This window comes from Saccopteryx bilineata, chromosome 2 (assembly GCF_036850765.1).
Source record: "Saccopteryx bilineata isolate mSacBil1 chromosome 2, mSacBil1_pri_phased_curated, whole genome shotgun sequence".
Taxonomy (NCBI): Eukaryota; Metazoa; Chordata; class Mammalia; order Chiroptera; family Emballonuridae; genus Saccopteryx; species Saccopteryx bilineata.
This window is the reverse complement of record NC_089491.1, coordinates 375,022,103-375,049,734: the sequence shown is the minus strand read 5'-3', so window position 1 is coordinate 375,049,734 and position 27,632 is coordinate 375,022,103. Positions and strand designations below refer to the sequence as shown.

Below are 27,632 nucleotides of genomic sequence, written 5' to 3'. Positions count from 1 at the left end.
GTTGGAGGGGGTGGGGTGGGGGCGAGCTGTGAGCGCGCTGGCTCCCAATCACAGGAGGAGGAGGAGGTGTAGGAGGAGGGCTGCCTCGAGGAAGTACAAGAATGAAGTTGTGGAGCTGAGATTCCCCTCCATCGTGCCCAGAGAACCGACAAGAGTCCCCCCCGAGGCAGCCGCCCGCCCCTTAACGGGGGAGCCCTTTCGCCGCCGAGCGCCCGCCGCTCACCGGCCAGCCCCCCAGCCTGGTCCAGCTGGAGCCATGGGGCCGGAGCCGCAGTGAGGACAATGGAGCTGGCGGCCTGGTACCGCTGGGGGCTCCTCCTCGCCCTCCTGCCCCCCGGAGCCGCGGGCACCCAAGGTGAGTCTAGGGTGGAGGGCAAGGAACCGCGACGGGACCCCGCAGCCTGGGACCTCCGCCGAAATCCTCGGGCAGGCGAGGCAGAGGCGGCCGTACGAGGTTCCCGACCCGAAGTTTCGAACAGTCCAGGCGCTCGGAGCCGCGGGTCCTCGGCGGGGAGGGGGCAAAAGAAGGTGGGGCAGAGCGGGGACAATTACCCCGAAGCGCTTCTCGATGTCCCATTCAAGAAACAGCTCTTTCCAGATTCCGCGACGGCTCCGGTACTTGTCAAAAAAGTTCTCTGAAATTGTTCAGAAAGTTTTCCGTAAAGGGTGCGTGCGTGTGTGCGCGCACGGTGCGTGTGTGTGTGTGTGTGTGTGTCCGTTCCCCCTTCTTGAGCCCCCTCGAGCTTTCTCAAAGCCTTTCCAGTTGGCAGCCTCCGCCTCCGGACTGGACTGGGCTGGATTCCTCGGGGGTCCCTCCTGCGCTGGTCCCCCCGCCCCCCTCCCCGCCCCTCTTCGGCCGATTGGGTTTAGTGACTTCTGCTTCAGGCAAGATCGGGGTGTGGAGGGGGGAGGTGGGGAAAGTAACCTGTCCAGCCGGAGCCTGGAGGAGACGGTGGCCAGTCGGACCGCGAAATTGCCTCACGCAACTGTAGTGGGGGAAGGGGGGGCACGTTTGTTTTGAACAGTTTCTTTAGGGCCAGCTCAGGGGCTGTGTGCTTTGTGACTTTTGGAGAGCATGGGCGGCAGGGTGGGTTTCCTGGTCTGGGGCATGAAGTGGGAGAGTTGTACGGGAGCCATGCCTGGCGGCTGGGGATGGGCGAAGGCTTAGAGATAGGACCAGATCGGGTATGCAGAGGTCTGGGTTGTCCAGCCTTTCCCCTCATGCTGTGTGTGGAGAAGGGTAATGGGGGAGAAAGGTGTGTCCTGCCCCATCCGTCCATCTGTATGCAGTAACAGTAAGCCAGGCACTGCACATGGTATTTTGCGTGTGTTCCCTCTTTTAATCCTCAGAACCATCCTATGAAAGAAATTCTGCTAGTTAGAATTCCCATTTCCAGGCGAAAACCTGGGTTTAAAGAGATCAAGGAGCCGCAAGTAAACAGTGAATACAGGTTGGACCCCAGGCAGTGCGACCTCCATCCACTCACTTGAAATCACTGTTAATCTACCTTGAGCATGGGCAACACTGTTCCCTGCATCACCAGGTTGTGGGGAAGACACAATGAGAGCATTCTGTGAGTGGTGGGTGGTCTCCATAGGTCACAGAGTCAGGAGAAGGGGTGGCTGTCATCTTGTCTGTGTTGCCAGAGGGTCCCTCTGTCAGAGCATTGCTGGATCTGAGGGGCCTCTATGCTAGGGTGTTCTTGAGTTGTGTGGTCTGTGTGTTTGTGTGTCTGGGTTTTGTGTTGCTAAACAGTCACTCTGCTGACTTGGGGACTCAGCTGAACTCTGCCCTCTCCAGGAACTCCCTCTCTGTCTAGGTGCTGGGCCAGCTCTGTTGTAAACAGCGGGAGGTGGCCCCGCGCCTTCCCTCTGAGGAAGAAGGCTCCTTTCCTTTGAGCCCATCCTTCCCTTCCCTGTTTCCCAGTCTGGGCTGTCAGGCCAGGTGCTGCCCTCCTCGCCCACCTGGGCCTGTGAGCTGAGCAGGTAGGAATGGCTGGCTTTCTGCTTTGCTGGGATCTGAGGGGCAGGGGTCCGTTCTCTGATGACCAGGTCTCCTTGGGTTTTCCTCACTCTTCAACCTGCTCTGCTGGGTGCAGAGAGAGATGTGTGTGTGTTGCACAGAGAATGGTGAAAATGGCGGTACCCCACCCAGCTGCATCTAGCCACCTCCATGACATCCCAGAACTGAAGGCTGAGATAGGAATGTGGGGAGAGGGGGATGGGGGAAGACCCAGGATTTTGCTAAGATACTCTCGTACAGGTCCAGGTTTTGTAAAAGTGCAGCAAACACATCTTTATTATCTGGCAGAGCTCACATTTAATTCCTGCATGATTCTCCCAACACTCCCCTTCCTTCTTTTTACTAGACTTAGAGAAACTAACCTCATTTTAATATTCATAAGAAAGCAGTTGGCCTGACCAGGCGGTGGCGCAGTGGATAGAGCGTCGGACTGGGATGCGGAGGACCCAGGTTTGAGACCCCGAGGTCTCCAGCTTGAGCGCGAGTTCATCTGGTTTGAGCAAAGCTCACCAGCTTGGACCCAAGGTCGCTCGCTGGCTTGAGCAAGGGGTTACTCGGTCTGTTGAAGGCCCATGGTCAAGGCACATATGAGAAAGCAATCAATGAACAACTAAGGTGTCACAACAAAAAGCTGATGATTGATGCTTCTCATCTCTCTCTGTTCTTATCTGTCTGTCCCTATCTATCCCTCTCTCTGCCTCTGTAAAAAAAAAAAGAAAGAAAGAAAGCAATTGAATGGGTAGGATCAAATGCAGAAAGAGAAAATACATAGCATTCCAAATACAAAGCACTTTTTCTTTTCTCTTGGTTGGGAATCACCCATTCTCCTACTATATGAACTTCCTTTGCCTTAACTTTTAAAAACTGTACGGCCTGCTTCCTGTGTGCTGGGTCCTCATCCAGAGACAGTTCCATTCTCATCTCTGCAACAACCTGTGAAGTAGCTGCACAGGGAAGAAAACTGAAGTTCAAAGAAATGAAGCGACTTATCCAAGGTTTCCCAGCCACCCAATAATGTCCAGGGCATTTTTGGACTCTAATAAGGAGGTATTAGGAGTTGATCAGTCTTATTCCATTTAATAGGAATGGGCCGAGCAAAGCCTCAGGGGCAGCCAGGTGGCCAGACTAGGGTAGAGACGCTACTCTGTTACTCAGGTGAATGACCTTCCTTATCTAGGGTATAAGAAGGGGCTGAGCTGGGCACCCCACCACACACCTCTGATCCCCTCTTGGCTTTGGAGTCATCTCTCCCTGTCCACCTTGTGTCTGCCTTCCTGGGTCCTCCTGGCATGGCAGGGGACTTGGAAAGAGTGGGGTGATATAGCCAGTGGGAAACTGCAGGGCTGTGGGGAAGGAGACAACTGGATTAGAAGCAAGAGGAATAGTGTGGGGGGTATGCAGCTGGTGTAGGGCCCAGGTATTTGTGCTTGCCACTGGCTGCTGGAATGATCTGAAAAGAGAGCCCTGCTTTCTGCCTGTGGGAAGCCCCTCAGCGGTGGCACCTCCATCTTTTGCTAGGCCACCTTTCCCATCTACCGGAAGAGAGTGGAAGTAGGGGGAGGGGTGTGCTCTTTCTCAAGGAGTAGGAGAGCTCTAGTCAATGTTTGTGTTGCCCCAGCTCTGTTTACAAAGCCTTGTCATGTTTACAGACTACTTTTTGATTCATTATGTCATTTAACTTCTCTACAGAGAGGAAGAGTTGTTACTATTTTATTATTCCCTCCTGGTAGCCAAGTTCAGGTTGGTAAATATTCATTGAGTACCTACTAAGTGACAAACACTGCTGGGCATAGAGGTGCTTTGGCCTTTACCCTGGTACCCTGGAGTCCGGGACTTGCTCAGTGTCACAGTGAGAGGCCCAGTAGGGTTCTGGTCTGATGATCCTGAGCCTAGGCCCCCATCTGCCTGATACAACAAGTGTGTGGTTGCTTGGGTCTGGGAGGTGAGCTTTGGGGATGCAGGTGGTGTTCATGGAAACCAAAGGAAGTATTGGCTTTCATACTGGTGAGCAAGAGAAACAGCTGGGCCTGAAAGCTGGTGGGGCGGAGAGGACCCATTTGAGAGCACCCCCAGAGCTGAGACCAAATCCTGACCACTGAAGGATAGTTGGAGGGACATGAAATAGGGACTGTGTCCAGCTTCTCAGCAGTGGGATGGACACCGTGACCTCAACTAGACCTTTTTGGTTTGGAGACTCTTGATTGGACTTCATTCATTCTTTCATTCATCCAGCAAACACCCAATGCTCACTGTGTGCCCGGTTCTAACTGTAGCTCCTAAGGGGCAGGCATCCTGGAAACAAAGGCTCCCCTGTATGGAACACGACTTTCTACCTGCCCAAGAAAATCAACGGGGCGGGTGGATATGGGACCAAAGGTGGGGACTGGTGAGGAGGTTGGGGAGTAGGAGGAGGTATGGAGGGAGGGTCATGATGAAGGGGGGGTGGAAGCAAGGGAGGTATCAAGAAGGCCTTCTGGCCCTGGCTAGGTAGCTCAGTTGGTTGGAGCATCTTCAGGATACACCCAGGATGCAGGTTCCATCCCTGGTCAGGGCACATACAAGAGTCGAGCAATGAATGCATAGATAAGTAGAACAACAAATCCCTCTCTCTCTCTCTCTCTCTCTCTCCCTCCCTCCCTCCCTCCCTCCCTCCCTCCTTCTCTCCCTCTCTCCCCCCTTTTCTCTCTAATCAATAAAATAAAATATTTTTTAAAAGGTCTTTTTGGCTTCATGTCAGGTTGGTGTGAGATTAGCCCACAAGCCTTCATCTCACTGAGACTGGGTCTTAGGGTACCAATTTCTTTATTTCTTTTTTTTCTTTTTTTTTCAGAGACAGAGAGAGAGTCAAAGAGAGGGACAGACAGATAGGAACAGAGAGAGATGAGAAGCATCAATCATCAGTTTTTCGTTGCGACACCTTAGTTGTTCATTGATTGCTTTCTCATATGTGCCTTGACCGTGGGGCTACAGCAGACCGAGTCCCTTGCTCAAGCCAGCGAGCTTGGGTCCAAGCTGTTGAGCTTTGCTCAAACCAGATGAGTTCGCGCTCAAGCTGGCGACCTCAGGGTCTCGAACCTGGGTCCTCCACATCCCAGCCCAACGCTCTATCCACTGCGCCATGGCCTAGTCAGGCATTTCTTTTTCTTTTTTCAGTGATGCTAGAGAGAGGAGAGAGAGAGAGAGAGGGAGAGAGAGATGGGAACATCGATCTGTTCTTGTATGTGCCCTGACCAGGAATCGAACCAGTGACCTCTGTGCTTCTGGGCATGATGCTATAACCAACAGAGCTATCCAGCCAGGGCTCAGGGCACAAATCTTGCCACCTATTTTAAACACTTAAAACGTCTTAAGCCTGACCTGTGGTGGCGCAGTGGATAACGCGTGGACGTGGAATGCTGAGGTCGCCGGTTCGAAACCCTGCCCTGTGTGGTCAAAGCACATATGGGAGTTGATGCTTCCTGCTCCTCCCCATCTCCCTCCCTCCCTCTCTCTCTCTCCCCCTCTGTAAAATTAATAAATAAATAATAAATATAAAAACAAAACAAAACAAAAAAAAGTCTTAAGACTTAAATGGGCCACAAACAAATGCACTAATGGGGCAGGGCTCCTACTCTTTCTGCTTCCCCTGCCCAGCCCAGCCTCTCTGCCCTGCCCAGTGTTTGTAATGTTTTTCGGTGGCATCGTAGAGTCGGGCTGTGTTTAAGTTTGTGCGGGGTGTGGGGTGAATGTGTGTGTGCAGTTAGGCCTGGTGGAAGAAATTTGGAACCTGAAGTCAGACAGACAAGTTCTAATCCTGCTTCTTATAGGCTTTATCAAGTTGAGAGAAAAACCCCCGTCAGCCTCACTTCCTTCTTTGCAAATAGAGGTCTCAGTCCCCGCCTCTGCAGGATGTCATGGAGCTCCACCCAGAGTGCCTGCTGAGCACACAGTAGGCCCTCAGTTCATGCAGCTGCCCGCAGTGCTCCATTGTTGTTGTTTTCCTACTGCTTGGCTGCCACAGCTGGTGTCCGTTGGAAGCAGCACAGGGCTGCAGGGGGTGGAGACAGCCCCTGCCCCAGCTCTGCTGGTCCCTTTCCCGGGCTTGGGCCAGGGCCTTGGGGTCTGGCCTGGAGACAGCTGTGCCTACAAAGCAGCTGAAGCTGCCCAGGCCGGGGGAGGGCCTGGCAGCAGGCGTTATTTTGGGCCTGGCCTGCCACCCCCGGCTCCTGTTTCTTTTGGGAGTCTTGGAGGGAGGGACCCTTGATTCTATTTCTGGGCCCTCCCTTTTCTCCCTGTTTGCTTCCTTCCTATCTGCCCAAAGGGCTGGGAACAGAGAGACCACTCTGGGTGTTACTAGGAGGCCCACAAAGCAGGGCTGGGGGGAGGGGAGGTGGCAGCTTGCCCCACAAGCCTTTCCCCAGCTTTCTGGAGTCCTGCGGTATCTTTATTATGCACTTTCTGGGGATTTGACCTCCAGCTCCTATGTGCTGGGAGAGCAGGAACCCTGGTGTCAGACGTGAGGTCAGCCACTGTGCTTTCCCCTGAATCTGCACGTAGTCAGTGGGAGGTGGACTGGGGACCAAGAAGAATCCAGGCAGCTCAGGCTCAGGCACCTGTGAGCCTGTGTACCTGGGGGTGCCCTCCGTCCCCCCCCCCTCCTGGGCAAGACGCACCAGGTGATTCATCTTCTCACCAGAGCAGAAAAACGAGTTCAACTAGACACTTTAATCTCCCCCTGCTGGCAGGCGTTGCAGGCATTGTGCCAGCTGCTGCCCCCAGTGCCCCCTTACCAGGGGTAATTTACCCCATCTATATTTCTGGACTTTATGGGCACTTCTGGTCCCAGGCACACCCAGCTGGGGTCCAGGTGGGCCAGGGGGCAGGCAGTTCATCTTGATGTCCCTAGGCTGGTCGTTGGCACCGGGCAGGTAGCACAGGGCTGACGTAGTGCTCTTGTGGCAGGAGTTTCGTGGCATAAGTTCTGCCAGCTGCTTCTGGAGTCTTGCCCTGAGGAGGTGGCAAGGGTGAGGTACCAGAGTAGGAACCTCTGGAGTAGGCATCATTCTGGCCCAGGATCTGCAGGCTGGGTCCGGATGCCCATAGTGGGGTCTGACGCTCCTTGTCTCTGCCTGGGGGAATTCCAGAGGTCCCTGCAGTGGCCTGGCCCCCGGTGGGCTCATGCCCCTGCTATGACTCCAGCTGACCCTCCTTCCTCACTTTCTGGGTGGCATTGCGGGGGTGGGTATCTGTTGCCAGGAGGTTGGCACGTGGGTGGTGTTGGAATGGGGTGGGGAGAATACCCCGAGTTTGTTTTCTTGGGAGAGGGACAGGGGGTATCCACAGGGTTCGTGATTCATCATCACCTCACTTGGGGGATTTTTTACCCCTTGGCCCTCCGTTGTGGCTTCGGGACAAAGAGAGGCTTTCTTTGTTAGCCAACCCCCTGGACTGGGCGGGCAGGCTCCCCAGGGCTGGCACAGCAGGGCCCCTCCGGAGGCTCAGGACGGGTCGGGTCGAGTCAGAAGGAGCCTCTCCCCTGGTTTCCTTCTTCTCTCCAAACCTGTAACCTTTGTTTTGTTGTTGCACCTTCTGCGTGCAAGGGACATGGGAGGAGGGGTCCTTGCTGTCCAAGACAGCATGACTCTGGGGAGGGAGTGTGGAGGAGGCAGCGGGGCGGAGGGGGGCAGGGGAGAAACCCCCTGGACAGCGCCCGCTGACCCTCTCCCCCTTCCTGCCAGTGTGCACCGGCACAGACATGAAGCTGCAGCTCCCAGCCAGTCTCGAGACCCACCTGGACATGCTCCGCCGCCTCTACCAAGGCTGTCAGGTGGTGCAGGGTAACCTGGAGCTCACCTACCTGCCGGCCAATGCCAGCCTCTTTTTCCTAGAGGTGAGAGCCATGGGCAGCCCAGCTGGTCCCTGCCTTCAGCTGGGCTGAGCCCTCTGCTTCTACGTGGGTGGTAGAAGGGGCCAATATTTCCTCTCTCGTGGTTTTCCAACCAGAAGTCCTTTCTGATGTTTAACCCCTGTCCTTTTCAGTGCAAGACCAGTTGATTCCCTCTCTAGGGTGTAGTTGGCCGTGGATATCTATAGGTGGAATGCATCTGCTCCTTGGCTAAATTTTTGCTTTCTTGCCAGCATGATCACCTCCGCGTCCAACCTCCCAGCCACTGTCCCTCTGCCACTCGGAGCAGTGAGAAGGCTGGTGGGAGATACGGGTTCCAGTTCTGCCACTCACAGCCATGTGAATGTAGACTAGGTTTTTGGCTTCACTGAGTCTCAGCTCCCTCATCTGCATACTGGGAGCAACAGCCATGCTTTGCCTCCCCGAGGGGACCCATTTTGAAGATAAAATGGGAAATGTATGTGAAAGGGTCATGAGCCAGGAACCGAGGAGAATGGAAACAACGCTTCTGGGCTGTTTCCATGGCGCCCTGGAGTGGGGTCACGTAGGCAATGCTCAGATGTCATCTGGTCCAGGCCTTTCCTTTTACAGATAAAGAATCTGAGATGCAGAGAGGGTGAGGCATTTGCTTACAACTTACAGAGTGTTCCCCCCACCGTTACCCTTCTTGATCGGACAGGAATTTGGTTCGGGGAGGTGGGGAGTGGCCTTGATTTTCATTTTACACAGGAAAGAGCAGGACTGCTCAGTGGATGGGGGCCTTGCCCCAAATCCCCAAGCGCTGAGTAACCCCAGGGAGCCCTTGGAGGCTGGTAATGTTCTAGGACCCAGGCCTGCCTCAGCCCCGCCCTACCCTGTGCCCTCCCAGGACATCCAGGAAGTGCAGGGTTACGTGCTCTTCGCTCACAACCAGGTGAGGCAGGTCCCACTGCAGAGGCTGCGAATCATACGAGGCACCCAGCTCTTTGAGGACAACTATGCCTTGGCCGTGCTGGACAATGGAGACCCGCTGGACAGTGCCACCCATATTGCAGGGGCTGCCCCAGGAGGGCTGCGGGAGCTGCAGCTGCGAAGCCTCACAGGTGGTCATCATTATCCTTGAAACCTGGTTATTGAGAATGGACCAGGGCCACTGCTAGCCATGGGCAGGCTTTGTGTGAATTAGAACTTGCATCCTCCCTGGCCAGTTGGCTCAGTAGTAGAACATCGGCCTGGCGTGCAGGAGTCCCGGGTTCGATTCCCGGCCAGGGCACACAGGAGAAGTGCCCATCTGCTTCTCCACCCCTCCCCCTCTCCTTCCTCTCTGTCTCTCTCTTCCCCTCCTGCAGCCAAGGCTCCATTGGAGCATAGTTGGCCCCGGGCGCTGAGGATGGCTCTGTGGCCTCTGCCTCAGGCACTAGAATGGCTCTAGTTGCAACAGAGCGACGCCCCGGATGGGCAGAGCATCGCCCCCTGGTGGGCGTGCTGGGTGGATCCCGGTCAGGCGCATGTGGGAGTCTGTCTGACTGCCTCCCCGTTTCCAGCTTCAGAAAAAAAAAAAAAGAAAAAAAAAGAAAAGAACTTGCATCCCTTTTGGATGGACGCAGGTGGAGCTAGGAAAGGTGCCCTTGTAAGGATTTTAAAAAGATTCCCTTCTTCCCAGGAAGTCACAGCTTGTTCCAGCCCACACAGTTTGATAATTAGCATGCTGGAGGGTTTTGCCCACTTTCTTGGCGGAGAACACATGTGCAGTGAACAGCCCGTGTAACTGTACGTGATTGCCCTGGGGCCGACAGTGTCCCAGACCCTGTGTGCCAGGGGCTTTTGTGCCTGATTCTATTTGAGTCATGCTATATAATCTTGCAGGGAAGCCTTCATGTTATCCTCATTTCACAGATGAGAAAACAGGTTTGCAGAGGATAAGCGACTTGCTCAAGGTTACACAGCTAGTTGGTGGTGAGGCTGGGTTTCAGACTCCAGAGTCTCTCTTTCAACCAACACTCAGTGTGCACCTAGGAGAGGTGGGAGGAGAGGAGAGTGATGGGGGCATCTGGACCGACACGGACAACTCACCCCTTGCGGGATCTCAGTGGTTCATGTGTGTGTGTGTGTGTGGGGTGATATTGGTAGAGCTAAAAGATGCTAAAAGTGTCTTCTCTGTTCTCTGGGGAGCCAGGGGTGTGTTTAAGGAGCCTGCTGCTCTTTTAGAGTGTGGGGGGAGCAGGATTTGACAGACAGATAGGAACAAAGCCCCTGCTTATTGCCTGTCCCACAGAGATCCTGAAAGGAGGGGTCTTGATCCAGCGGAACCCCCAGCTCTGCCACCAGGACACGATTTTGTGGAAGGACATCTTCCACAAGAAAAACCAGCTGGCCCTCATGCTGATAGACACCAACCGGTCGCGGGCCTGTAAGCCATGCGCTTCCCTGCCTGCAGCCTCTTCTTCCTCAGACAGCCCCCTCCCCAAGCTCCTGCTGACCCCCCCCCCCCTGCATTTACAGCACCCATTTCCTTTCTTGGGCCCTCCTGCCATCTCTCTGTCTCTTCATCTCTGGCCCTCTGGCCCGTCTCCCTGTTTCTTGTTTCTCTCTGCGTGCCTCTTGTTTTTGGAGTGCCCTTTGCTTGCCTGGGTCTCACCCTCACTGTGTGTTCTGCCCCGGTCTCCGCCTCGCTCACTGTCCCTCTGTCCTCTCCCCAGGCCAGCCCTGTTCTGCAGCTTGTAAAGCCTCCCGCTGCTGGGGAGAGAGTTCCAAGGATTGTCAGAGCTGTGAGTGTTAGGGAGGCACAGGATCTGGGGGACAGGGCTGGCTGGAATGAAGGTCCCGTGGGAGGGGCGGATTACCAGGCCTCCAGTGTGTTCCCTGGGGCGGGGCATCTTCCCCAGAAGGTGATGCCGGTGAGGGTCTGCTGCCCGGGCAGCCACCCAGCCCTTATCCTGCCCTTTGCCTGACAGTGACTCAAACTGTGTGTGCTGGTGGGTGTGCCCGCTGCAAGGGCCCGCTGCCCACCGACTGCTGCCACGAGCAGTGTGCTGCCGGCTGCACGGGCCCCAAGCACTCTGATTGCCTGGTATGTGCCCACTGCATCCCACCCCTCGGGGAGCAAGGGAAGGGCACCCCTCCTGGTACTGCCTGGTTGCCCCTGGCATGTTTTCAGGGAAAAACAGCTCAGTGACCATCAGCTTCCTCTTCCCCCAGGCCTGCCTCCACTTCAACCACAGTGGCATCTGTGAGCTGCACTGCCCAGCCCTGGTCACCTACAATACGGATACCTTTGAGTCCATGCCAAACCCTGAGGGCCGTTACACCTTTGGTGCCAGCTGTGTGACCACCTGTCCCTGTGAGTAGCAGGGAGAAACATAGTATTAGTAATTTTGCTGGGGAGGTTTATGTAAACGGGGGCGTACTGTGAGTGTGGCCTGTCCCTGGCTTTGGAGAGCTGGTCATAACGGTTCCCGTCGAGCTGCCGTTCTTCTAACAGGGTTGGAGCACATGGCAGCAGCAAAGAGTAGAAGCTAAGGGCCCAGGCCTAGGAGCTAGTCTGCCTGGCTCTACCACTAATTGGTCATGTGACCTTACTGTGTCTCAGTTCCCTTATCTCTATGATGGGTCAATAATAGTGCCAGCCTCATAAGGTGGTTATAAAGTTTGAATGAGTTCAAATCTTGCCTCCTCCACTCACTAGCACAATGACCTTGGGTAATTTACATAAAATTGTGCTTCAGTTTCCCCTTGGCAAACAGAAAACCAGCACGTAATTCTGTTGTAAGGAGTAAATGAACGTTAAATGCTCAGACCTATTGTAGGGGCATTTCAGTACTAGTTGATGTCATTCTTATTATATTACCTGGTCATAGTGGCCCTAGTCATGGTGGGGCGTGAGGGGTTGGGGAATGTGGACACACGATCCTGGTCTCCTCAGACAACTACCTGTCAACGGATGTGGGATCCTGCACCTTGGTCTGTCCCCCAAACAACCAAGAGGTGACAGCTGAGGATGGAACGCAGCGGTGTGAGAAATGCAGCAAGCCCTGCGCCCGAGGTACGGCTCCACCCTGCCGGACCAGGCTCCAGTTCCTGTTCCTCTGCACACCCAGCCTGGCCTAGGCCTAGCCCGCGGTCCCACCACTCCTCAGACCCTGCTGGGACTCAGTCCTTGTCTCCCACTGACTGTGCCCCTGTCCCTCCCCAGATCGGTCTCCCAAGTTCCCCTGTATCTTGCTAGTGCGGTGAGGGGGCATGTGGCCCTTGGAGGGGACTGTGGACAGGGCCCAGGAGTATGAGTTCCTGGAGTTCCGTGTAGGGGCTGGTCGGTCCCGGTGCAGGGGCTGCGGCGGCCCCTCCCCCACTTGCCCCACTCCCCACAGTGTGCTATGGTCTGGGCATGGAACACCTGCGGGAGGTGCGGGCAGTCACCAGTGCCAATATCCAGGAGTTTGCCGGCTGCAAGAAGATCTTTGGGAGCCTGGCATTTCTGCCAGAGAGTTTTGAGGGGTAAGGATATTCAGAGTTAAGGGTGGGCACAATGGTCTAAGATAATTATCAGGGCAGTTCCTGATTCCTGAAGACCCAGAAGTGGCAGCATCTTGGAGGGGGGGGGGCAAGAATTCAGAGGAAGCAGGTGGGAGGCCAGAGGAAGCAGAGACTTCTGGAAGGGATGGTTATTTCCATAAATGACATGTTATCTGTGAATATGTATGTATATGGAGGTCAAGCTATCCAGATTAAGTTAATAGTAGTAGCTTTATTCATAATAGTTCCAAACTGGAAATAACACAAATGTGTATCAACAGTTGAAGGAATATACGGTCTATCAATACAATGAAATTCTCAGCAACAAAAAGAAACAAACTGATACACATACCTGAGTCGTAAAAACATTATGTTAAGTAAAATAAGTCAGACAAGAGTCCACACTGTCTGATTCCTTTTAGGTGAAGCTCTAGAGCAGTGGTGGTCAACCTGGTCCCTATGGCTCACTAGTGGGCGTTCCAGCTTTCATAGTGGGCGGTAGCGGGGCAACCAAAGTATAAATAAAAAGATAGATTTAACTATAGTAAGTTGTTTTATAAAGATTTATTCTGCCAAACTTAGCGAAATTCCAACATAAAGTACTTGGTAAGTAATTATTATTATATGCTTTAACTTGCTGTAACTCTGCTTTATAAATTTTATAAAGTAAAGTTACTTCCCTACTTTATAAATCACCATTACTGTGAAACCGGTGGGCGGTTAGAAAATTTTACTACTAACAGATACAAAAGTGGGTGGTAGAGCCCTGGCTGGATGGCCCGCTTGGCTGGAGCACTGTCCTGCAATGCAGAGGTGGCTGGTTCAGTCCTTGGCCGGGGCACATACAGAAACAGATTGATGCTTCTGTCTCCCCCTTGCCCCCCTTCCTCTCTCTGGATTCAATAAAAGTAAAATATTTAAAAAATAGAAAAAAATAAAGACAAAAGTGGGCGGTAGGTATAAAAAGGTTGACTACCCCTGCTCTAGACCAACATGACCACCCTAGTGACAGCAGTCAGAACAGTGGCTGCCCTGGGATGGGGGGACTGGAAGGTGGTGACACAGGAAATTTTGGGGATGATGGGAATGTTCTGTATATTGATTGGGGTGGTGGAGCTTTTGTCAAAGCTTATAAAAGTACATAGTAAAAATCTGTGCATTTTACTGTATGTGAGTTCTAGTTCAGTAAAAAGGAGAAATTTCCTTTCAATACTTCTTCCGTGTTTACTCCCCTTTCCAGAGGAGACCACTGTTAACAGGCCGTGTGTCTTCTTCCAGACCATTTATACGCACACTGACAGGCACAGGGAAACGTAGTTTTAGTAATTCTGCTGGGAAGGGTGGTTTATGTAAATGGGAGCATACTGGGAGTATTGTCTGTCCCTTTGGGGAGCTGATGGTGATGGCTCTACCTCATTCTTTCTTTCTTTCTTTATTTTTAATTTATTCATTTTAGAGAGGAGAGGGAGAGACAGAGAGAGAGAGAGAGGAGAGACAGAGAAGGGGGGGAGGAGCTAGAAGCATCAACTCCCATATGTACCTTGACCAGACAAGCCCAGGGTTTCAAACCGGTGACCTCAGCATTTCCAGGTTGACGCTTGATCCACTGCGCCACCACAGGTCAGGCCTTATTTTTATTATTATTATTATTATTATTATTTGGTATTTTTCTGAAGCTGAAATGGGGAGGCAGTCAGACTCCCGCATGCACCGGACCTCCGGGATCCACCCGGCATGCCCACCAGGGGGCGATGCTCTGCCCCTCCAGGGCGTCGCTCTGTTGTGACCAGAGCCACTCTAGTGCCTGAGGCAGAGGCCATGGAGCCATCCCCAGCGTCTGGGCCAACTTTGCTCCAATGGAGCCTTGGCTGCGGGAGGGGAAGAGAGAGACAGAGAGGAAGGAGAGGGGGAGGGGTGGAGAAGCAGATGGGCGCCTCTCCTGTGTGCCCTGGCCGGGAATCGAACCCGGGATTTCCGCACGCCAGGCTGATGCTCTACCACTGAGCCAACCGGCCAGGGCCTCTACCTCATTCTTTCAAGTGCTGTAGAGCAGGAGGAGCCAGACTGCCTGGGTTTGAAACCTGGCTCTACCACTTACTGGTCATGTGACCTTACTGTGCCTTAGTTCCCTCATCTTTAAAATGTAGTCTAGCCTTGGTTGGTTGGCTTAGTGGTAGGGCATCAGCTGGTGTGTAGATGTCCCGGTTCGATTCCCGGCCAGGGCACACAGGAGAAGTGACCATCTGCTTCTCTACCCTTTCTCTCTCTTCCGGTCCTGCAGCCATGGTTCAATTGGTTTCAGTGAGTTGGCCTCAGGTGCTGAGGATGGCTCCATGGCCTCTGCCTCAGGCGCTTAAAAAAAAAAAAAAAAAGACTTGGTTGCTGAGCAACAGAGCAAGGGCCTCATATGGGCAGAGTATCACCCCCTAGGGGGCTTTCCAGGTGGATCCCAGCTCTCTGCCTCCCCTTCGCTCACTAAAAATAAATAAATAAATAATTTAAAAAATAAAATGTAGTGTCAACCTTGGCCCAGGCTGGGTGCTCTGTTGTTTAGAGTGTCAGCCAAGGTTGCAGGTTTGATCCCCAATCAGGGTACATATAAGACCCAACCAATGAATGCATAATTAAATAGAATAACAAATAGATGTTTCTCGCCTGACCAGGCGATGGCACAGTGGACAGAGCAGCGGACTGGGATGTGGAGGACCCAGGTTCGAGACCCCAAGGTCGCCAGCTAGAGCGTGGGCTCATCTGGTTTGAGCAAAGCTCACCAGCTTGAGCCCAAGGTCGCTGGCTCGAGCAAGGAGTCACTGAGTCTGCTGTAGCCATCTGGCCCCCCACTCCCGGTCAAGGCACATATGAGAAAGCAATCAACTAACAACTAAGGTGCTGCAACGAAGAATTGATGCTTCTCATCTCTCTCCCTTTCTGTCTGTCCCTCTCTCTGACTGTCACTGTCACTAAATAAATAAATAAATAAATAAATAAATAAATAAATAAATAAAATTTAAAACTCAATACATTAAAAAAAAAAGCCAATAGATGTTTCTCTCTCTCTCTGTCTGCCTTTCTCGGTCTCTAAAATCAATAAAAAAAATTAGAACATTATTCTAACCTCATAAAGTGGTTATAAAGTTTGAGTGAGTTAACATGCTTAAGCTGTTGGAAGAGCACCTGGCACATACTAAGTGCTCCTGGATGTTAGCTCTTTCTGTAGTCTGGACAGATCAGGGTTACATTTAACAGCCCCCTCTTCACTGATGGGTGTTTAGGTGGTTTCCAGTTTTCGCTCTTACAGTTCTGCCTTGTACATGCCTCGGGGCAGTGTCTCCAGGCCACATTCCTAGAGGAATTTCTAGATCAAAGGATATTAATACTGTTTTGATAATCCTGCCAAACTAGGGCGTGGGCTTTGAGCTCAGGGTGGGAACAGGCGGGCTGAGGGAAGGGTTGAAGTGAAATTATTAATAGAGGGGAGGGTGTGGAGGGTGGCAGGGCCGGTCCTGGGGGTCGCGCTCACCCTCTTCCCTGCCTTGCTGACTCCTCTCCTCTTCTAGGGACCCGGCCTCCAGCACAGCACCCCTACAGCCTGCGCAGCTCAGAGTGTTTGAGACCCTGGAGGAGATCACAGGTGGGCTCTGCCTCTGCATCCTGATCTGAAGGGGCTCGGGGTGGTCCTCATCCTGTTCCCGCTCTCTAGCCTCCTCACCCTGTGCCTGCAGGCTACCTGTACATCTCGGCGTGGCCAGACAGCCTGCCTGACCTCAGCGTCTTCCAGAACCTGCGAGTAATCCGGGGACGAGTCCTGCATGAGTGAGTACCTGGAGTAGGGAGCCCGGCGGGGGGAGGCCTGGGAGGAGCTTTGGGTGTGGTGGGTCCTCGTGTTCCCCGTCACCCAGGGCCTCCAGCAGCAGCGTTTCTATGGGAGCTTACACAGTGTGCCGGGGACAGGAGGAGGGTGAAGGCAGCCCTTGGCTGGCCAGGGAGGGGTCAGTAATGTGCGGCCCACCCTGCAGCTGAGCACTCCTCTCCCACAGTGGTGCCTACTCGCTGGCTCTGCAAGGCCTGGGCATCAGATGGCTGGGGCTGCGCTCGCTGCGGGAACTGGGCAGTGGGCTGGCCCTTGTCCACCACAACATCCACCTCTGCTTTGTACACACGGTGCCCTGGGACCAGCTCTTTCGAAACCCTCACCAGGCCCTGCTGCACAGTGCCAACCGGCCGGACGACCAGTGTGGTAAGACGGAGCCCAGTGCTGCCCGCTCCCGTCTGCCAGCATGCAGGAGGTCTGGGACTGGTGCAGACCGCTTGTCCCTCGTGCGCCATTCTTGACACAACTCTGGCTGGCCTGACCTCTTGGCATGACTTCTAGCTGAGTCCTGCCTTGCTGCCTTGGCATCCCTTCCTTCCCTTTCGTCTCTGTCCCTGGAACCTTAGAATTCTTTGCTCCCTGCGTTGTTCAGGCCCTAGTCCCTTCCCTCCAACCCAGAACCCTCCCCACAGCCTCCTCCCTGCTTCACGTAGACCTGAGCATTCCCTAAGAGTCCCTTCTGACCTCTTCCTTCTCACTGCAGTGGGTGAGGGCCTGGCCTGCTACCCACTGTGCGCCCACGGGCACTGCTGGGGCCCAGGGCCCACCCAGTGCGTTAACTGCAGCCAGTTCCTTCGGGGCCAGGAGTGCGTGGAGGAGTGCCGAGTCCTGCAGGGGTATGTGGGGCAGAGTAGAGGGTGGCCGGAGGGGTGCACAGAGGCTCCTTCCAGACTCCCTAACCAGCCCTCCCTTCTGACAGGCTCCCTAGGGAGTATGTGAGGGATCGGTACTGTCTGCCATGCCACCCCGAGTGTCAGCCCCAGAATGGTACAGTGACCTGCTTAGGATCGGTAAGTTGCTGGTGGGCTCAGAGCTGGGGTGGAGGGAAGCAAGGCTGGGTTGGGAGTCTGCTGTAGCCATCTGGCCCCCCACTCCCGGTCAAGGCACATATGAGAAAGCAATCAACTAACAACTAAGGTGCTAGAACGAAGAATTGGGTTGGGGTGGATTGCCGGGGATCTGGCCAGATCCGGCGAAACACGTGGGAAGAGCCCTGAGCTCAGACCTGATCGCAGGAGGTGGGGCCGCAGGAGGTGGAAGACAGCTCCGATGCTGGGGCCTGGGTTGTGGAGTGGACCCTGAGGCCCTTCAGACTGTGCAGCAGCCCTGGGAAGCCTCTTGGCTGTGGCTGTGCCAAGGTGGTTAGACTCGTGGGGTTCAGCATCAGACTACTTGGATTCAAATCCATGTCCTACTGTCAAGCTCATTTGTAAAATGAATAGCATACTATATGAGTATCTTCCTCATGAGGGTGTAGTAAGAATTAACGTAAACTGGGTTTGGCACAGTGTGTGAGCATGGGAAAGACTTTCTACAGGTGAGTTATTATGACTCACTGTTATACTGTTAAGTAGTGAACTCCCTTCCTAGACTTCCAGGTCTTCATCTGAAGCCCCCAGACCAGGGATGAGGCTTTGCAGTGGTGGGGGGACCTGGGTGAAGAGCGGGGGCAGTAGACACAGCGGGTCTAGGTGGCTCAGGAACAGCGTGAAAAGTACTGCTGAGTGCAGTGGGAAGCTTGAAGGGGACCCAGGGGCCTGATCCTGCTGCCAGCCCCTCACAAACCCTTCCTCTCTTCCTAGGAGGCTGACCAGTGTGTGGCCTGCGCACACTACAAGGACTCCCCCTTCTGTGTGGCTCGATGCCCCAGTGGTGTGAAACCTGACCTTTCCTTCATGCCCATCTGGAAGTTCCCAGATGAGGAGGGCACGTGCCAGCCATGCCCCATCAACTGCACCCACTCGTGAGTCTGAGGGCCTTTTCTGTGAAAACGAGGGCTTTGTTCCGGGAGCCTCTCTGCGGCGTTATAAAGGGGAGTCAGCTCTGCCTCTGTTTACCCTGAGACTTAATTTTTCATCTTTTTTTGTCTGATCATAAAAGGAAGATGTTAAAATTTTTATTAAAGCATAAAATACAGCCTGACCGGTGGTGGTGCAGTGGATAGAGCATCGACTTGGGACACTGAGGTCCCAGGTTTGAAACCCTGAAGTCACCAGCTTGAGCACAGGGTCTTTGGCTTGAGCAAGGGGTCACTGGCTCAGCTGGAGTTCCCCCTCCCCCAGTCAAGGCACAGATGAGAAACAATCAGTGAACAACTAAAGTGATACAACTATAAGTTGATGCTTCTCATTTTTCCTTTAAAAAAAAAAGAATATATATATATTAATTAATGTTTAGCAGTTCTATCCTCACTGTTAATAATGTCATATTTTTCTTGTTTTATCTGTGCACATGCTTACATATATCTTATTATAACATGTTATCCTTTCCAGTTTTTATCTGTATTCTAACATTATAACATGTAATATATGTGTTAATATATACACTGCTCACAAAAATTAGGGGATATTTTATCACTTCGTTTTGAAATATCCCCTAATTTTTGTGAGCAGTATATATTATCATTCTCCAGTTTTTGGTTTTTTGGGGGTTTTTTTTGTGTGACAGAGACAGAGAGAGTCTGAGAGAGGGATAGGGGCAGACAGACAGGAAGGGAGAGAGATGAGAAACATCAATTCTTTGTTATGGCTCCTTAATTGTTCATTGATTGATTTTTAAAAATTAAAAAAATTTTTTTTTTATTACAGAGACAGAGAGAGAGTCAGAGAGAAGGATAGATAGGGACAGACAGGAGCAGAGAGATGTGAAGCATCAATCATCAGTTTTTCGTTGCAACACTTTAGTTGTTCATTGATTGCTTTCTCATACGTGCCTTGACCATGGGCCTTCAGCAGACTGAGTAACCCCTTGCCTGAGCCAGCGACCTTGGGTCCTAGCTGGTGAGCTTTGTTCAAGCCAGATGAGCCCACGCTCAAGCTGGCGACCTCAGGGTCTCGAACCTGGGTCCTTCCGCATCCCAGTCCGACGCTCTATCCACTGCGCCACCGCCTGGTCAGGCAACAGAGTCTTGAAATGTTTTTTTCATGTCCTAACACGGTGATCTACCGGTATTCTTTCTATTTTTTTCAAACAGTTGTCTTTAATTATACATGAGATAGGTGAATACATCCTTGTGATAAACACTTTCAGCAATATCAAAGTATAAATATTGTAAAGCAAACATGCCCTTTCGTTCCCCGCCCCTCCCTGGGGAGAACCACTAAATTCACTCTGGTGTGTGCACCCTTCCAGGCTTTTCTACACATTCACATAAACATACTACATTTATATTAGGTTGAGTCATTTGAGATTGTTGTTTATGTAGATCAAAAAATGGTCAAGAGCCTGACCAGGTGGTGGCGCAGTGGATAGAGCATTGGACCGCGATGCGGAGGGCCCAGGTTCAAGACCCCGAGGTCGCCAGTTTGAGCGTGGGCTCATCTGGTTTGACCAAAAAGCTCACCAGCTTGGCCTGACCTGTGGTGGCACAGTGGATAAAGCATCGACCTGGAACACTGAGGTCGCCGGTTCAAAACCCTGCACTTGTCTGGTCAAGGCACATATGGGAGTTGATGCTTCCTGCTCCTTCTCCCTTTCTCTCTCTCTCTCTCTCTTTCTCTTTCTCTCTCTTTCTCACTCTCTTTCCTCTCTAAAATGAGTAAATAAAAATTTTAAAAAATGGTCAGGAAACAGCAGTTTCATAGAGTTCAACTCATATAATCAGTTTTGGGCTGTTTTTGTTTTTTTTAAAAATCTTTTTAATTTTTAAATTTATTTATTGATTTTTAGAAAGGGGGAAGGAGGGAGAGAGAGAGGGAGAGACAATTTGTTGTTCCACTTATTTATGCCTTCATTGGTTGGTTCTTATATGTATGTCCCCTGAGCAGGGATCAAACCTGCAACCTTGGCGTCGAGACAACGTTCTAACCAACTGAGCTCCGCAGCCAGGGCCTCAGTTTTGGTTTGTGTGTGCATCTGTTATTGTGAACGGGATCACGCTCGAGTGTTGTTCTGCACTTTGTGCCCTCCCCACCCCTCTGCCACTCTGTCTTGGAAGTCCTTCCTTGTGAATGCACGTGGATCTACCTCCTAGTTTTGTTTTCATTTTTTCTTTACCTCCTAGTTTTCTTTAAACTGCTCAAGCTATAGTATGGATGTATTATTATTATTTTTTTTAAGGGATATGTAGAATGAATTTATTAGCAGTTCTGGAACCTAGTCAATATACAGTAAATGTTGTTAATATCCCATGTCACCACATGTCCTGCAGAATATTGACATAGATGGGATTACTTATCTTGGTGTCACAGGGCTGCCTGTCAGACATCTCGAGTCTGGAGGGAGGCAGGCTCGCACTCAGGTGAAGGCACCTGAACACTCCATGCACAGACTGTCCCCCAGCCACTAGTTTCTGCTCTTCAGGAAGGCCAGGGATGCCCTGCTTTCCAGTTTTCCTGGCATTGCCTCTGTCCAAAGTCCACAACCACATGTAGCTGGGGCTTGTCCAGGCCACTGCAGCACGGGCCACTGCAGCACGGGCAGAGACCACAGGGGGAAAGTTGGATGTAGTATTAGTCAACCACGCCTTGTTTAAGGGATAGAGGTTGAGTGTGTTTCTTTTCTCACTCTCTCTTTTTTTCTTTTTTTTGCAGTTTATTGCACTTGAAGTCCATGTACAAGTGGGCATCTTATACATGCCCCCTAGAGTTGGCATTTTAGGGTACATCCTGAGAGAGGAACTGCCGTGTCACAGACATTATTTCATAGGTGTTGCCAACTGTCCTCTGCAGTAGTCGTGCCGTTACTACCCTGGCTTTCTTCCGCGGAGGGAAGGGCCAAGCTTCTGGACTCGTGCTCCTTTGAATGCCCCCACCGGGCACACCACAGGGAGATGCAAGGCAGCAGAGGGCGTGGGGTTGCAGGCTAGAAGGGATTCTCTTGTGGGGTGGGGGAAAGATCACTGGTGACCTTGAGCCCAGTTTCTGCCTTTGTCAGATGGGGATAATAACATAGCCACACCTACCTCTCCGGGGTTGCTGTGAGGCTGGCGTGCGCCCAGGAGCTGGTTCCCAGCCTTGTTGACAGGACTCTCTCTCCTGCAGCTGCGTGGACCTGGATGACAAGGGCTGCCCAGCCGAGCAGAGAGCCAGGTCAGCTTGCCCCAGAACATGCCCCACACTGCCCTTCGCTCCCCACTGGCCCCTGGGTGGCCACTGCCAAAGGGGAGGGGTCTCTTTCCATGACACATGTCCCTTCTCTGCCCATTCTTCTACTGTTGATTCTCCTTCCAATTCGCTTCAACAAGTGGTGGATAGAGGACCCGCTCAGGATGCCTGTGGGGTGGGCACAGGAAATGATGGCAAAGACACCCAGCATCTCCTGCCCTTGCGTAGCTAGATGTCTCGTAAGGGACACAGGCAGCATTCAATCCCCTGGGACTCCAGGAAGATTGAGAAGAAAGTTGCGGCTACAGCGCAGAAGAAGGGAATGATGAATTCTTAATGGGGTGAAGGGAGGCTTCAAGGAGGAGGTGGCATTTGAGCCAGGCCTCATGAGGGACAGGTATGTCATTTGCATAAGGAGGAAGGCAACCAAGTGGTGGCGTGGGAGAAGGTTGGAAAAATCTAGGACACGTGTGCTTGAAGGTTCTGGTGTGAGGCCCTGTTAAGTAAGCACAGAGAAGGGAGTAAGTGTGAAGTCTGAGTCAGGTTTGGGCTGGGTCTTGGGATCACCGGCCCTCCCACACCACCAGGCCACAGGCTGGACTTGGCTTCTGGGCAGTGGGGAGCTTTGGGGAGAAGAACATTGGAGTATGTCCTAGGCAATCATTTATCTGTGAAACAAGCATTCATTAGAGGTCTGCAATGTGCCAGCCCTTGGCTAAGCAAGGGCGGGGTCAAGGAGGGTCATGGTGTAGTCAGCGTCAACACGCAGCATGCCATCTATTCCAGGGTGAGTCTTGAAAGGTGATCCCATGGAGAAGTGGTGGTCTAGGCAGAGGTAACAGAGAGGTGTGGAAAATCATGACCTGTGGGTGACGATTTGGCTAGAACATCAGAATCAATGGGTACACATTCCTGGGCCCCACCCCATCACCACAGTCAGAACCTTTCGGGGTGGGGCTCCAGACGTGTGCGTTTTCACAAGCTTGTTGGTGATTTTTGTCAGGAAGTTTGAGAATCCTGGGCTAGAGCCATGGGTAGGAGCACAGGAAATTTGGAGATGTGGTTAGAGAGAGCTTTGAATGCCCAGCAAGGAGTTTGGACTTGATCCTGGAGGCAGTAGTGAGCCAAGGGAGGTTTTAAAAGAGCAAAGAGGGGACAGAAGCCTATGGGTCACCCTTCCACATTTCCTTTCCAAACGCCAGTGACCTTCATGCCTCTCCATGGGGCCCCTCCATACCTTCTACCCAAGACTGGTCCCCAGTCCCTGACCTTGGCTTCCGTCTGCAGCCCGGTGACATCCATCATCGCCACTGTGGTGGGCATTCTGCTGTTCATGGTTATGGGGACAGTGCTCGGTATCCTAATCAGGAGGCGGCGGCAGAAGATCCGGAAGTACACGATGCGGAGGCTGCTGCAGGAAACCGAGGTGAGGCGGCCTGAGGGCTTCCCCACCTGCCTGGGGGCGACAGCCCAGCCCCCCAGGCACCGACGCAGGTTCACCCCCTCTCCGCAGCTGGTGGAGCCACTGACACCTAGTGGAGCAATGCCCAACCAGGCTCAGATGCGGATCCTCAAAGAGACGGAGCTGAGGAAGGTGAAGGTGCTTGGATCCGGAGCTTTTGGCACAGTCTACAAGGTCAGGAAAGGGGCCAAACGGGGCGGGTGGTCCCAGAGGATGTGTCCGTGTGTGGCCAAGGGTTCTGCTGGGGCTGGGGAAGGCAGCCCAGAGCTAGGGGTACTGACATTTGGTAGGGTAGTTACAGAGGCTAGAACAAGGGGAAAGGTAGTAGGGCTACACAGTGAGGTTGTTGCTAAATTGTGCGGTTGGCTCAAGGGTGGGGAACACAAGCAATGACTTTCTGGATGGCTGCGTTTTGATCTGGTCGGCCTGTCTCCTGCTCATGTCTTCCTTCTTCTACCCAGGGCATCTGGATCCCCGATGGGGAGAATGTGAAAATCCCAGTGGCCATCAAAGTGTTGAGGGAAAATACATCTCCCAAAGCCAACAAAGAAATCTTGGATGTAAGCTCCTCCACCCTCTCCAGCCAGGAACACAGCAGGGACCCCTGGTTACAGGTCTGGGCTCGAGGCTCCCTCTTCACTGGAATTTGAGGAGATACTTTGTGTTATTCCCAAACCTCAACCTTTAACCTCCCCAGTCTGTAGGCTCTGGCTCTGGTTTGTGTTGGATAGGGTTGGATCCAGTGAGGGTCCCCAGTCACACGTTGGCCCTTAGGAGGGGCAGGTGGCGGTTGGGGTTTGTGGTCTCCCACACCCTCTGAGTGTGTACCCTTGCCCCCAGGAAGCATATGTGATGGCTGGTGTGGGCTCCCCGTATGTGTCACGCCTCCTGGGCATCTGTCTGACCTCCACGGTACAGCTGGTGACACAGCTTATGCCCTATGGCTGCCTCCTAGACCATGTCCGGGAACACCGGGGGCGCCTGGGCTCCCAGGACCTGCTGAACTGGTGTGTACAGATTGCCAAGGTATGCACTGTGGAGGGCTGGGCTCCATGGGTGCCTTTGGGAGCAAGCCTGTCTCCGTTCTGGGAGAGTGTGGCCAGAGCACGATCAACAAGGATGCCTCCAATCCCAGGGCATGAGCTACCTGGAGGACGTGCGGCTCGTGCACAGGGACCTAGCTGCCCGGAACGTGCTGGTCAAGAGTCCCAACCATGTCAAGATCACAGATTTTGGGCTGGCTCGGCTCCTGGACATTGATGAGACGGAGTACCACGCAGATGGGGGCAAGGTTAGAGGAGGGAGCGGAGCAAGGCTAGGTGGGGTCTGGGCCCTGGGAGAACTCTGAGAGTGGCCATCCCCTGACACACCTAGTTCAAGGTCTTCTCTGCTCTCCCAGGTGCCCATCAAGTGGATGGCGTTGGAGTCCATTCTCCGCCGACGGTTCACCCACCAAAGTGATGTGTGGAGCTACGGTACGTGGTGGGGAGGTTGGGACGGGACTCCTCGTGGTCCTATCCATGGTGGGGATGTAGGTGAAAGGAGGAGAACGAATGAAGATACTTCAACATATATGTGGGATGGAAGGGAGTGGCTGCCAGCCTTCATCTGTCAGGCTCTGTACATGTTCCAGGGATTGGGGAAAGACTGAAAGTAGTTCCTGCCCGTTAGCGGCACACACCTCCCCTCGCTCCCCCATGATGCCAGGCTCTCGGACAGAGCCTTTGGGGCTTGTACCCTAAAACTCCTTCTGTTGCCTCCATCTCAACCCTGTTTCTGCCCCAGGTGTGACTGTATGGGAGCTGATGACTTTTGGGGCCAAACCTTACGATGGGATCCCAGCCCGGGAGATCCCTGACCTGCTGGAGAAGGGGGAACGACTGCCTCAGCCCCCCATCTGCACCATCGATGTCTACATGATCATGGTCAAATGTGTGTGGTTGAGCTGTGCTGGCTGCTTGGAGGGGTGGGAGGTCCTGGGTGGAGGGGTCTGTCAAGGGTTGAAAGCAGGATGTATATGGACCCAGGGGCCCTGGCATGGTTCAAGGAGCTGCAAGAGTCGTACTTCAGAGTGACCAGACGGTGGTGCAGTGGATAGAGTGTCAGACTGGGACGCAGAGGACCAGGTTCAAAACCCCAGAGTTGCCAACTTGAGCATGGGATCATAGACACGACTCCATGGTCGCTGGCTTGAACAAGGGGTCACTCACTCTGCTGTAGCCCCCCCACCCCCATCAAGGCACATATGAGAAAGCAATCAATGAACTAAGGAGCCACAACAAAGAATTGATGCTTCTCATCTCTCTCCCTTCCTGTGTCTGTCCCCCCTCTGTCCTTCTCTGTCTCAAAAAAAAAAAAAAAGTCTCACTTCCCTTCACAGCACCAGAGGAGCAGCTAGAAAGAGACTTATATGCAAAATAAAAAGGGCAAACTTAAAGATATTCTCAAAGTTTTTGTCTCTTGTCACCCACCTAAGGGCTTTGGACTAATCACCCACTAAGGGCTCTTGTCACCCACTAAGGGCTTGGAACGGGAGGGGGCGGGGCCCCACAGGCTGCCACTGGAACTGCCATGCTGAACTTTCTCCCGCCCCCAGGCTGGATGATTGACTCTGAATGTCGGCCTCGGTTCCGGGATTTGGTGGCTGAATTCTCCCGCATGGCCAGGGACCCCCAGCGCTTTGTGGTCATCCAGGTACTAGACCGTATCCCTGCTTATGACTAAGCACTCTTCTGCAGAGGGTGGAAAGGGAGATGACTCCTGGGTCCCAGGCTGCCAAGCCCAGCCCTTGCCTGACTCATCATGCCTCTTGTACCTTCCTGAGCCCTCCTCAGGAGGCTGAGCACTGGGCTGGGGAGAGGCCGCCAAGCTGTCTCCCTTCTCCCCAGAACGAGGACTTGGGCCCTGCCAGTCCCTTGGACAGCACCTTCTACCGATCACTGCTGGAGGATGACGATATGGGGGACCTGGTGGATGCTGAGGAGTACCTGGTACCTCAGCAAGGCTTCTTCTGCCCAGACCCTGCCCCGAGTGCTGGGGGCACGGCCCACCTAAGGCATCGCAGCTCATCTACCAGGGTCAGTGTCCTTGGTCACACTGTGGTGGGTGTGGTTTCCTCTCCTGACCCCAATGCACCAGGATCTCTTTCTCTGATGTCCCTCCCAACCACCACCTCTCGTGAAGATCCAATTTTCCTTTAAGGACCCCTACTGTCTTCCAACCCATGACCTCATTCTCCCCATGGTGACTGTGCCATACCCCAGGGTGACTTGGTTATCTCCTGTGACCCTGTCATCTCCCATGGTCTCTATCTCAAACCCATGAATGAACCCCATCATGACCTTCTCTCTTGTCCCCAGAGTGGTGGCGGTGAGCTGGCACTGGAGCCCGCTGAGGAGGAGCCCCCCAAGTCCCCACTGGCACCATCAGAAGGGGCGGGCTCTGATGTGTTTGATGGCGACTTGGGAGTGGGGGCAGCCAAGGGGCTGCAGACCCTCCCCCCACACGACCCCAGCCCTCTACAGCGGTACAGTGAGGATCCCACGGCGCTCCTGCCCCCTGAGACTGATGGCTATGTTGCCCCCCTGACCTGCAGCCCCCAGCCAGGTATGCAGTCCAGGTCTTAGCTGAGAGATTGGGAGGTGGGAGAGTTGGGGACCCACTTGGAGGCTGTGGTAGTAGCTAGGGTACACGGGTTCCTTTCCCTAACAAGCCCCCTTCTCTTGCCCTTTCAGAATACGTGAACCAGCCAGAGGTTTGCCCGAAGCCCCCCTCACCCCTCGAGGGCCCTCTGCCTCCTCGGCCTGCAGGTGCTACTCTGGAAAGGCCCAAGACTCTCTCCCCTGGGAAGAATGGGGTTGTCAAAGACGTTTTTGCCTTTGGGGGTGCTGTGGAGAACCATGAGTATTTGGCACCCCGTGGCAGGGCTGCCCCTCAGCTCCACCCTCCTCCAGCCTTCAGCCCAGCCTTCGACAACCTCTATTATTGGGACCAGAACCCATCAGAGCGGGGCTCTCCACCCAGCACCTTTGAAGGGACCCCTACAGCCGAAAACCCGGAGTACCTGGGTCTGGATGTGCCAGTGTGACCCAAAAGGCCAAGTCCGCTGTGGCCCTGCTGAATGGACTGGGGGAGGCCTGACTTCTGGCTTGTGTCAGGACGACACAGGGAGAGAGGACCCTTGGACCACATCCAGTGGAACCTGCCATGCCAGGAACCTTCCTATTCCAATTCCCAGGTGGCTAAGACAGGCCCAGCCTGGTTGGAAAAAGAGACAGCTGTGGGAAGGAAGTCTTCATTAATTTGGAGTCCTGTCTCAGCAGACTCTAGGGTCCACTGGATGCCATAGCCACAATCTCAACCTTGGGAGCAGCCCAGCCTGGCTGTCTTCCAGATCCCTTGCACTGAAGGGCTTAGGGAAGCCGGGCCTAGGACGGGAAGAGGCCCAAAGAGAGTGTCTAGGACAAAAGCAATCCATTCAGAGACTGTCTCTGAGTCTCAGCTCTGCTCCCAGGAAAATTGGAGCAGCAGCAGTGCCCCAGTCTAGCCCTTGTACAGAGTGTTTTTTTGTTTTGATGTATACTTTTTGTGTTTTTTTAAAGAAAGATGAAATACAGAGAGTGGGTATTGTGGAACAA

At 53.3% G+C, this 27,632-nt stretch overlaps 1 protein-coding gene across 1 annotated transcript; it reads left to right on the top strand.

Moving 5' to 3' along the window:
• On the top strand, positions 1-27,632 carry ERBB2 (erb-b2 receptor tyrosine kinase 2). The gene is made up of 27 exons (XM_066263726.1): positions 1-355; positions 7,741-7,892; positions 8,776-8,989; positions 10,162-10,296; positions 10,586-10,654; positions 10,841-10,956; positions 11,085-11,226; positions 11,809-11,928; positions 12,254-12,380; positions 15,956-16,029; positions 16,121-16,211; positions 16,436-16,635; positions 16,973-17,105; positions 17,189-17,279; positions 18,072-18,232; positions 21,471-21,518; positions 22,821-22,959; positions 23,047-23,169; positions 23,457-23,555; positions 23,836-24,021; positions 24,131-24,286; positions 24,395-24,470; positions 24,781-24,927; positions 25,592-25,689; positions 25,884-26,072; positions 26,355-26,601; positions 26,730-27,632. Exons 1-27 carry the CDS (start codon positions 283-285, stop codon positions 27,080-27,082), a joined length of 3,759 nt encoding a protein of 1,252 aa, XP_066119823.1. The 5' UTR covers positions 1-282; the 3' UTR covers positions 27,083-27,632.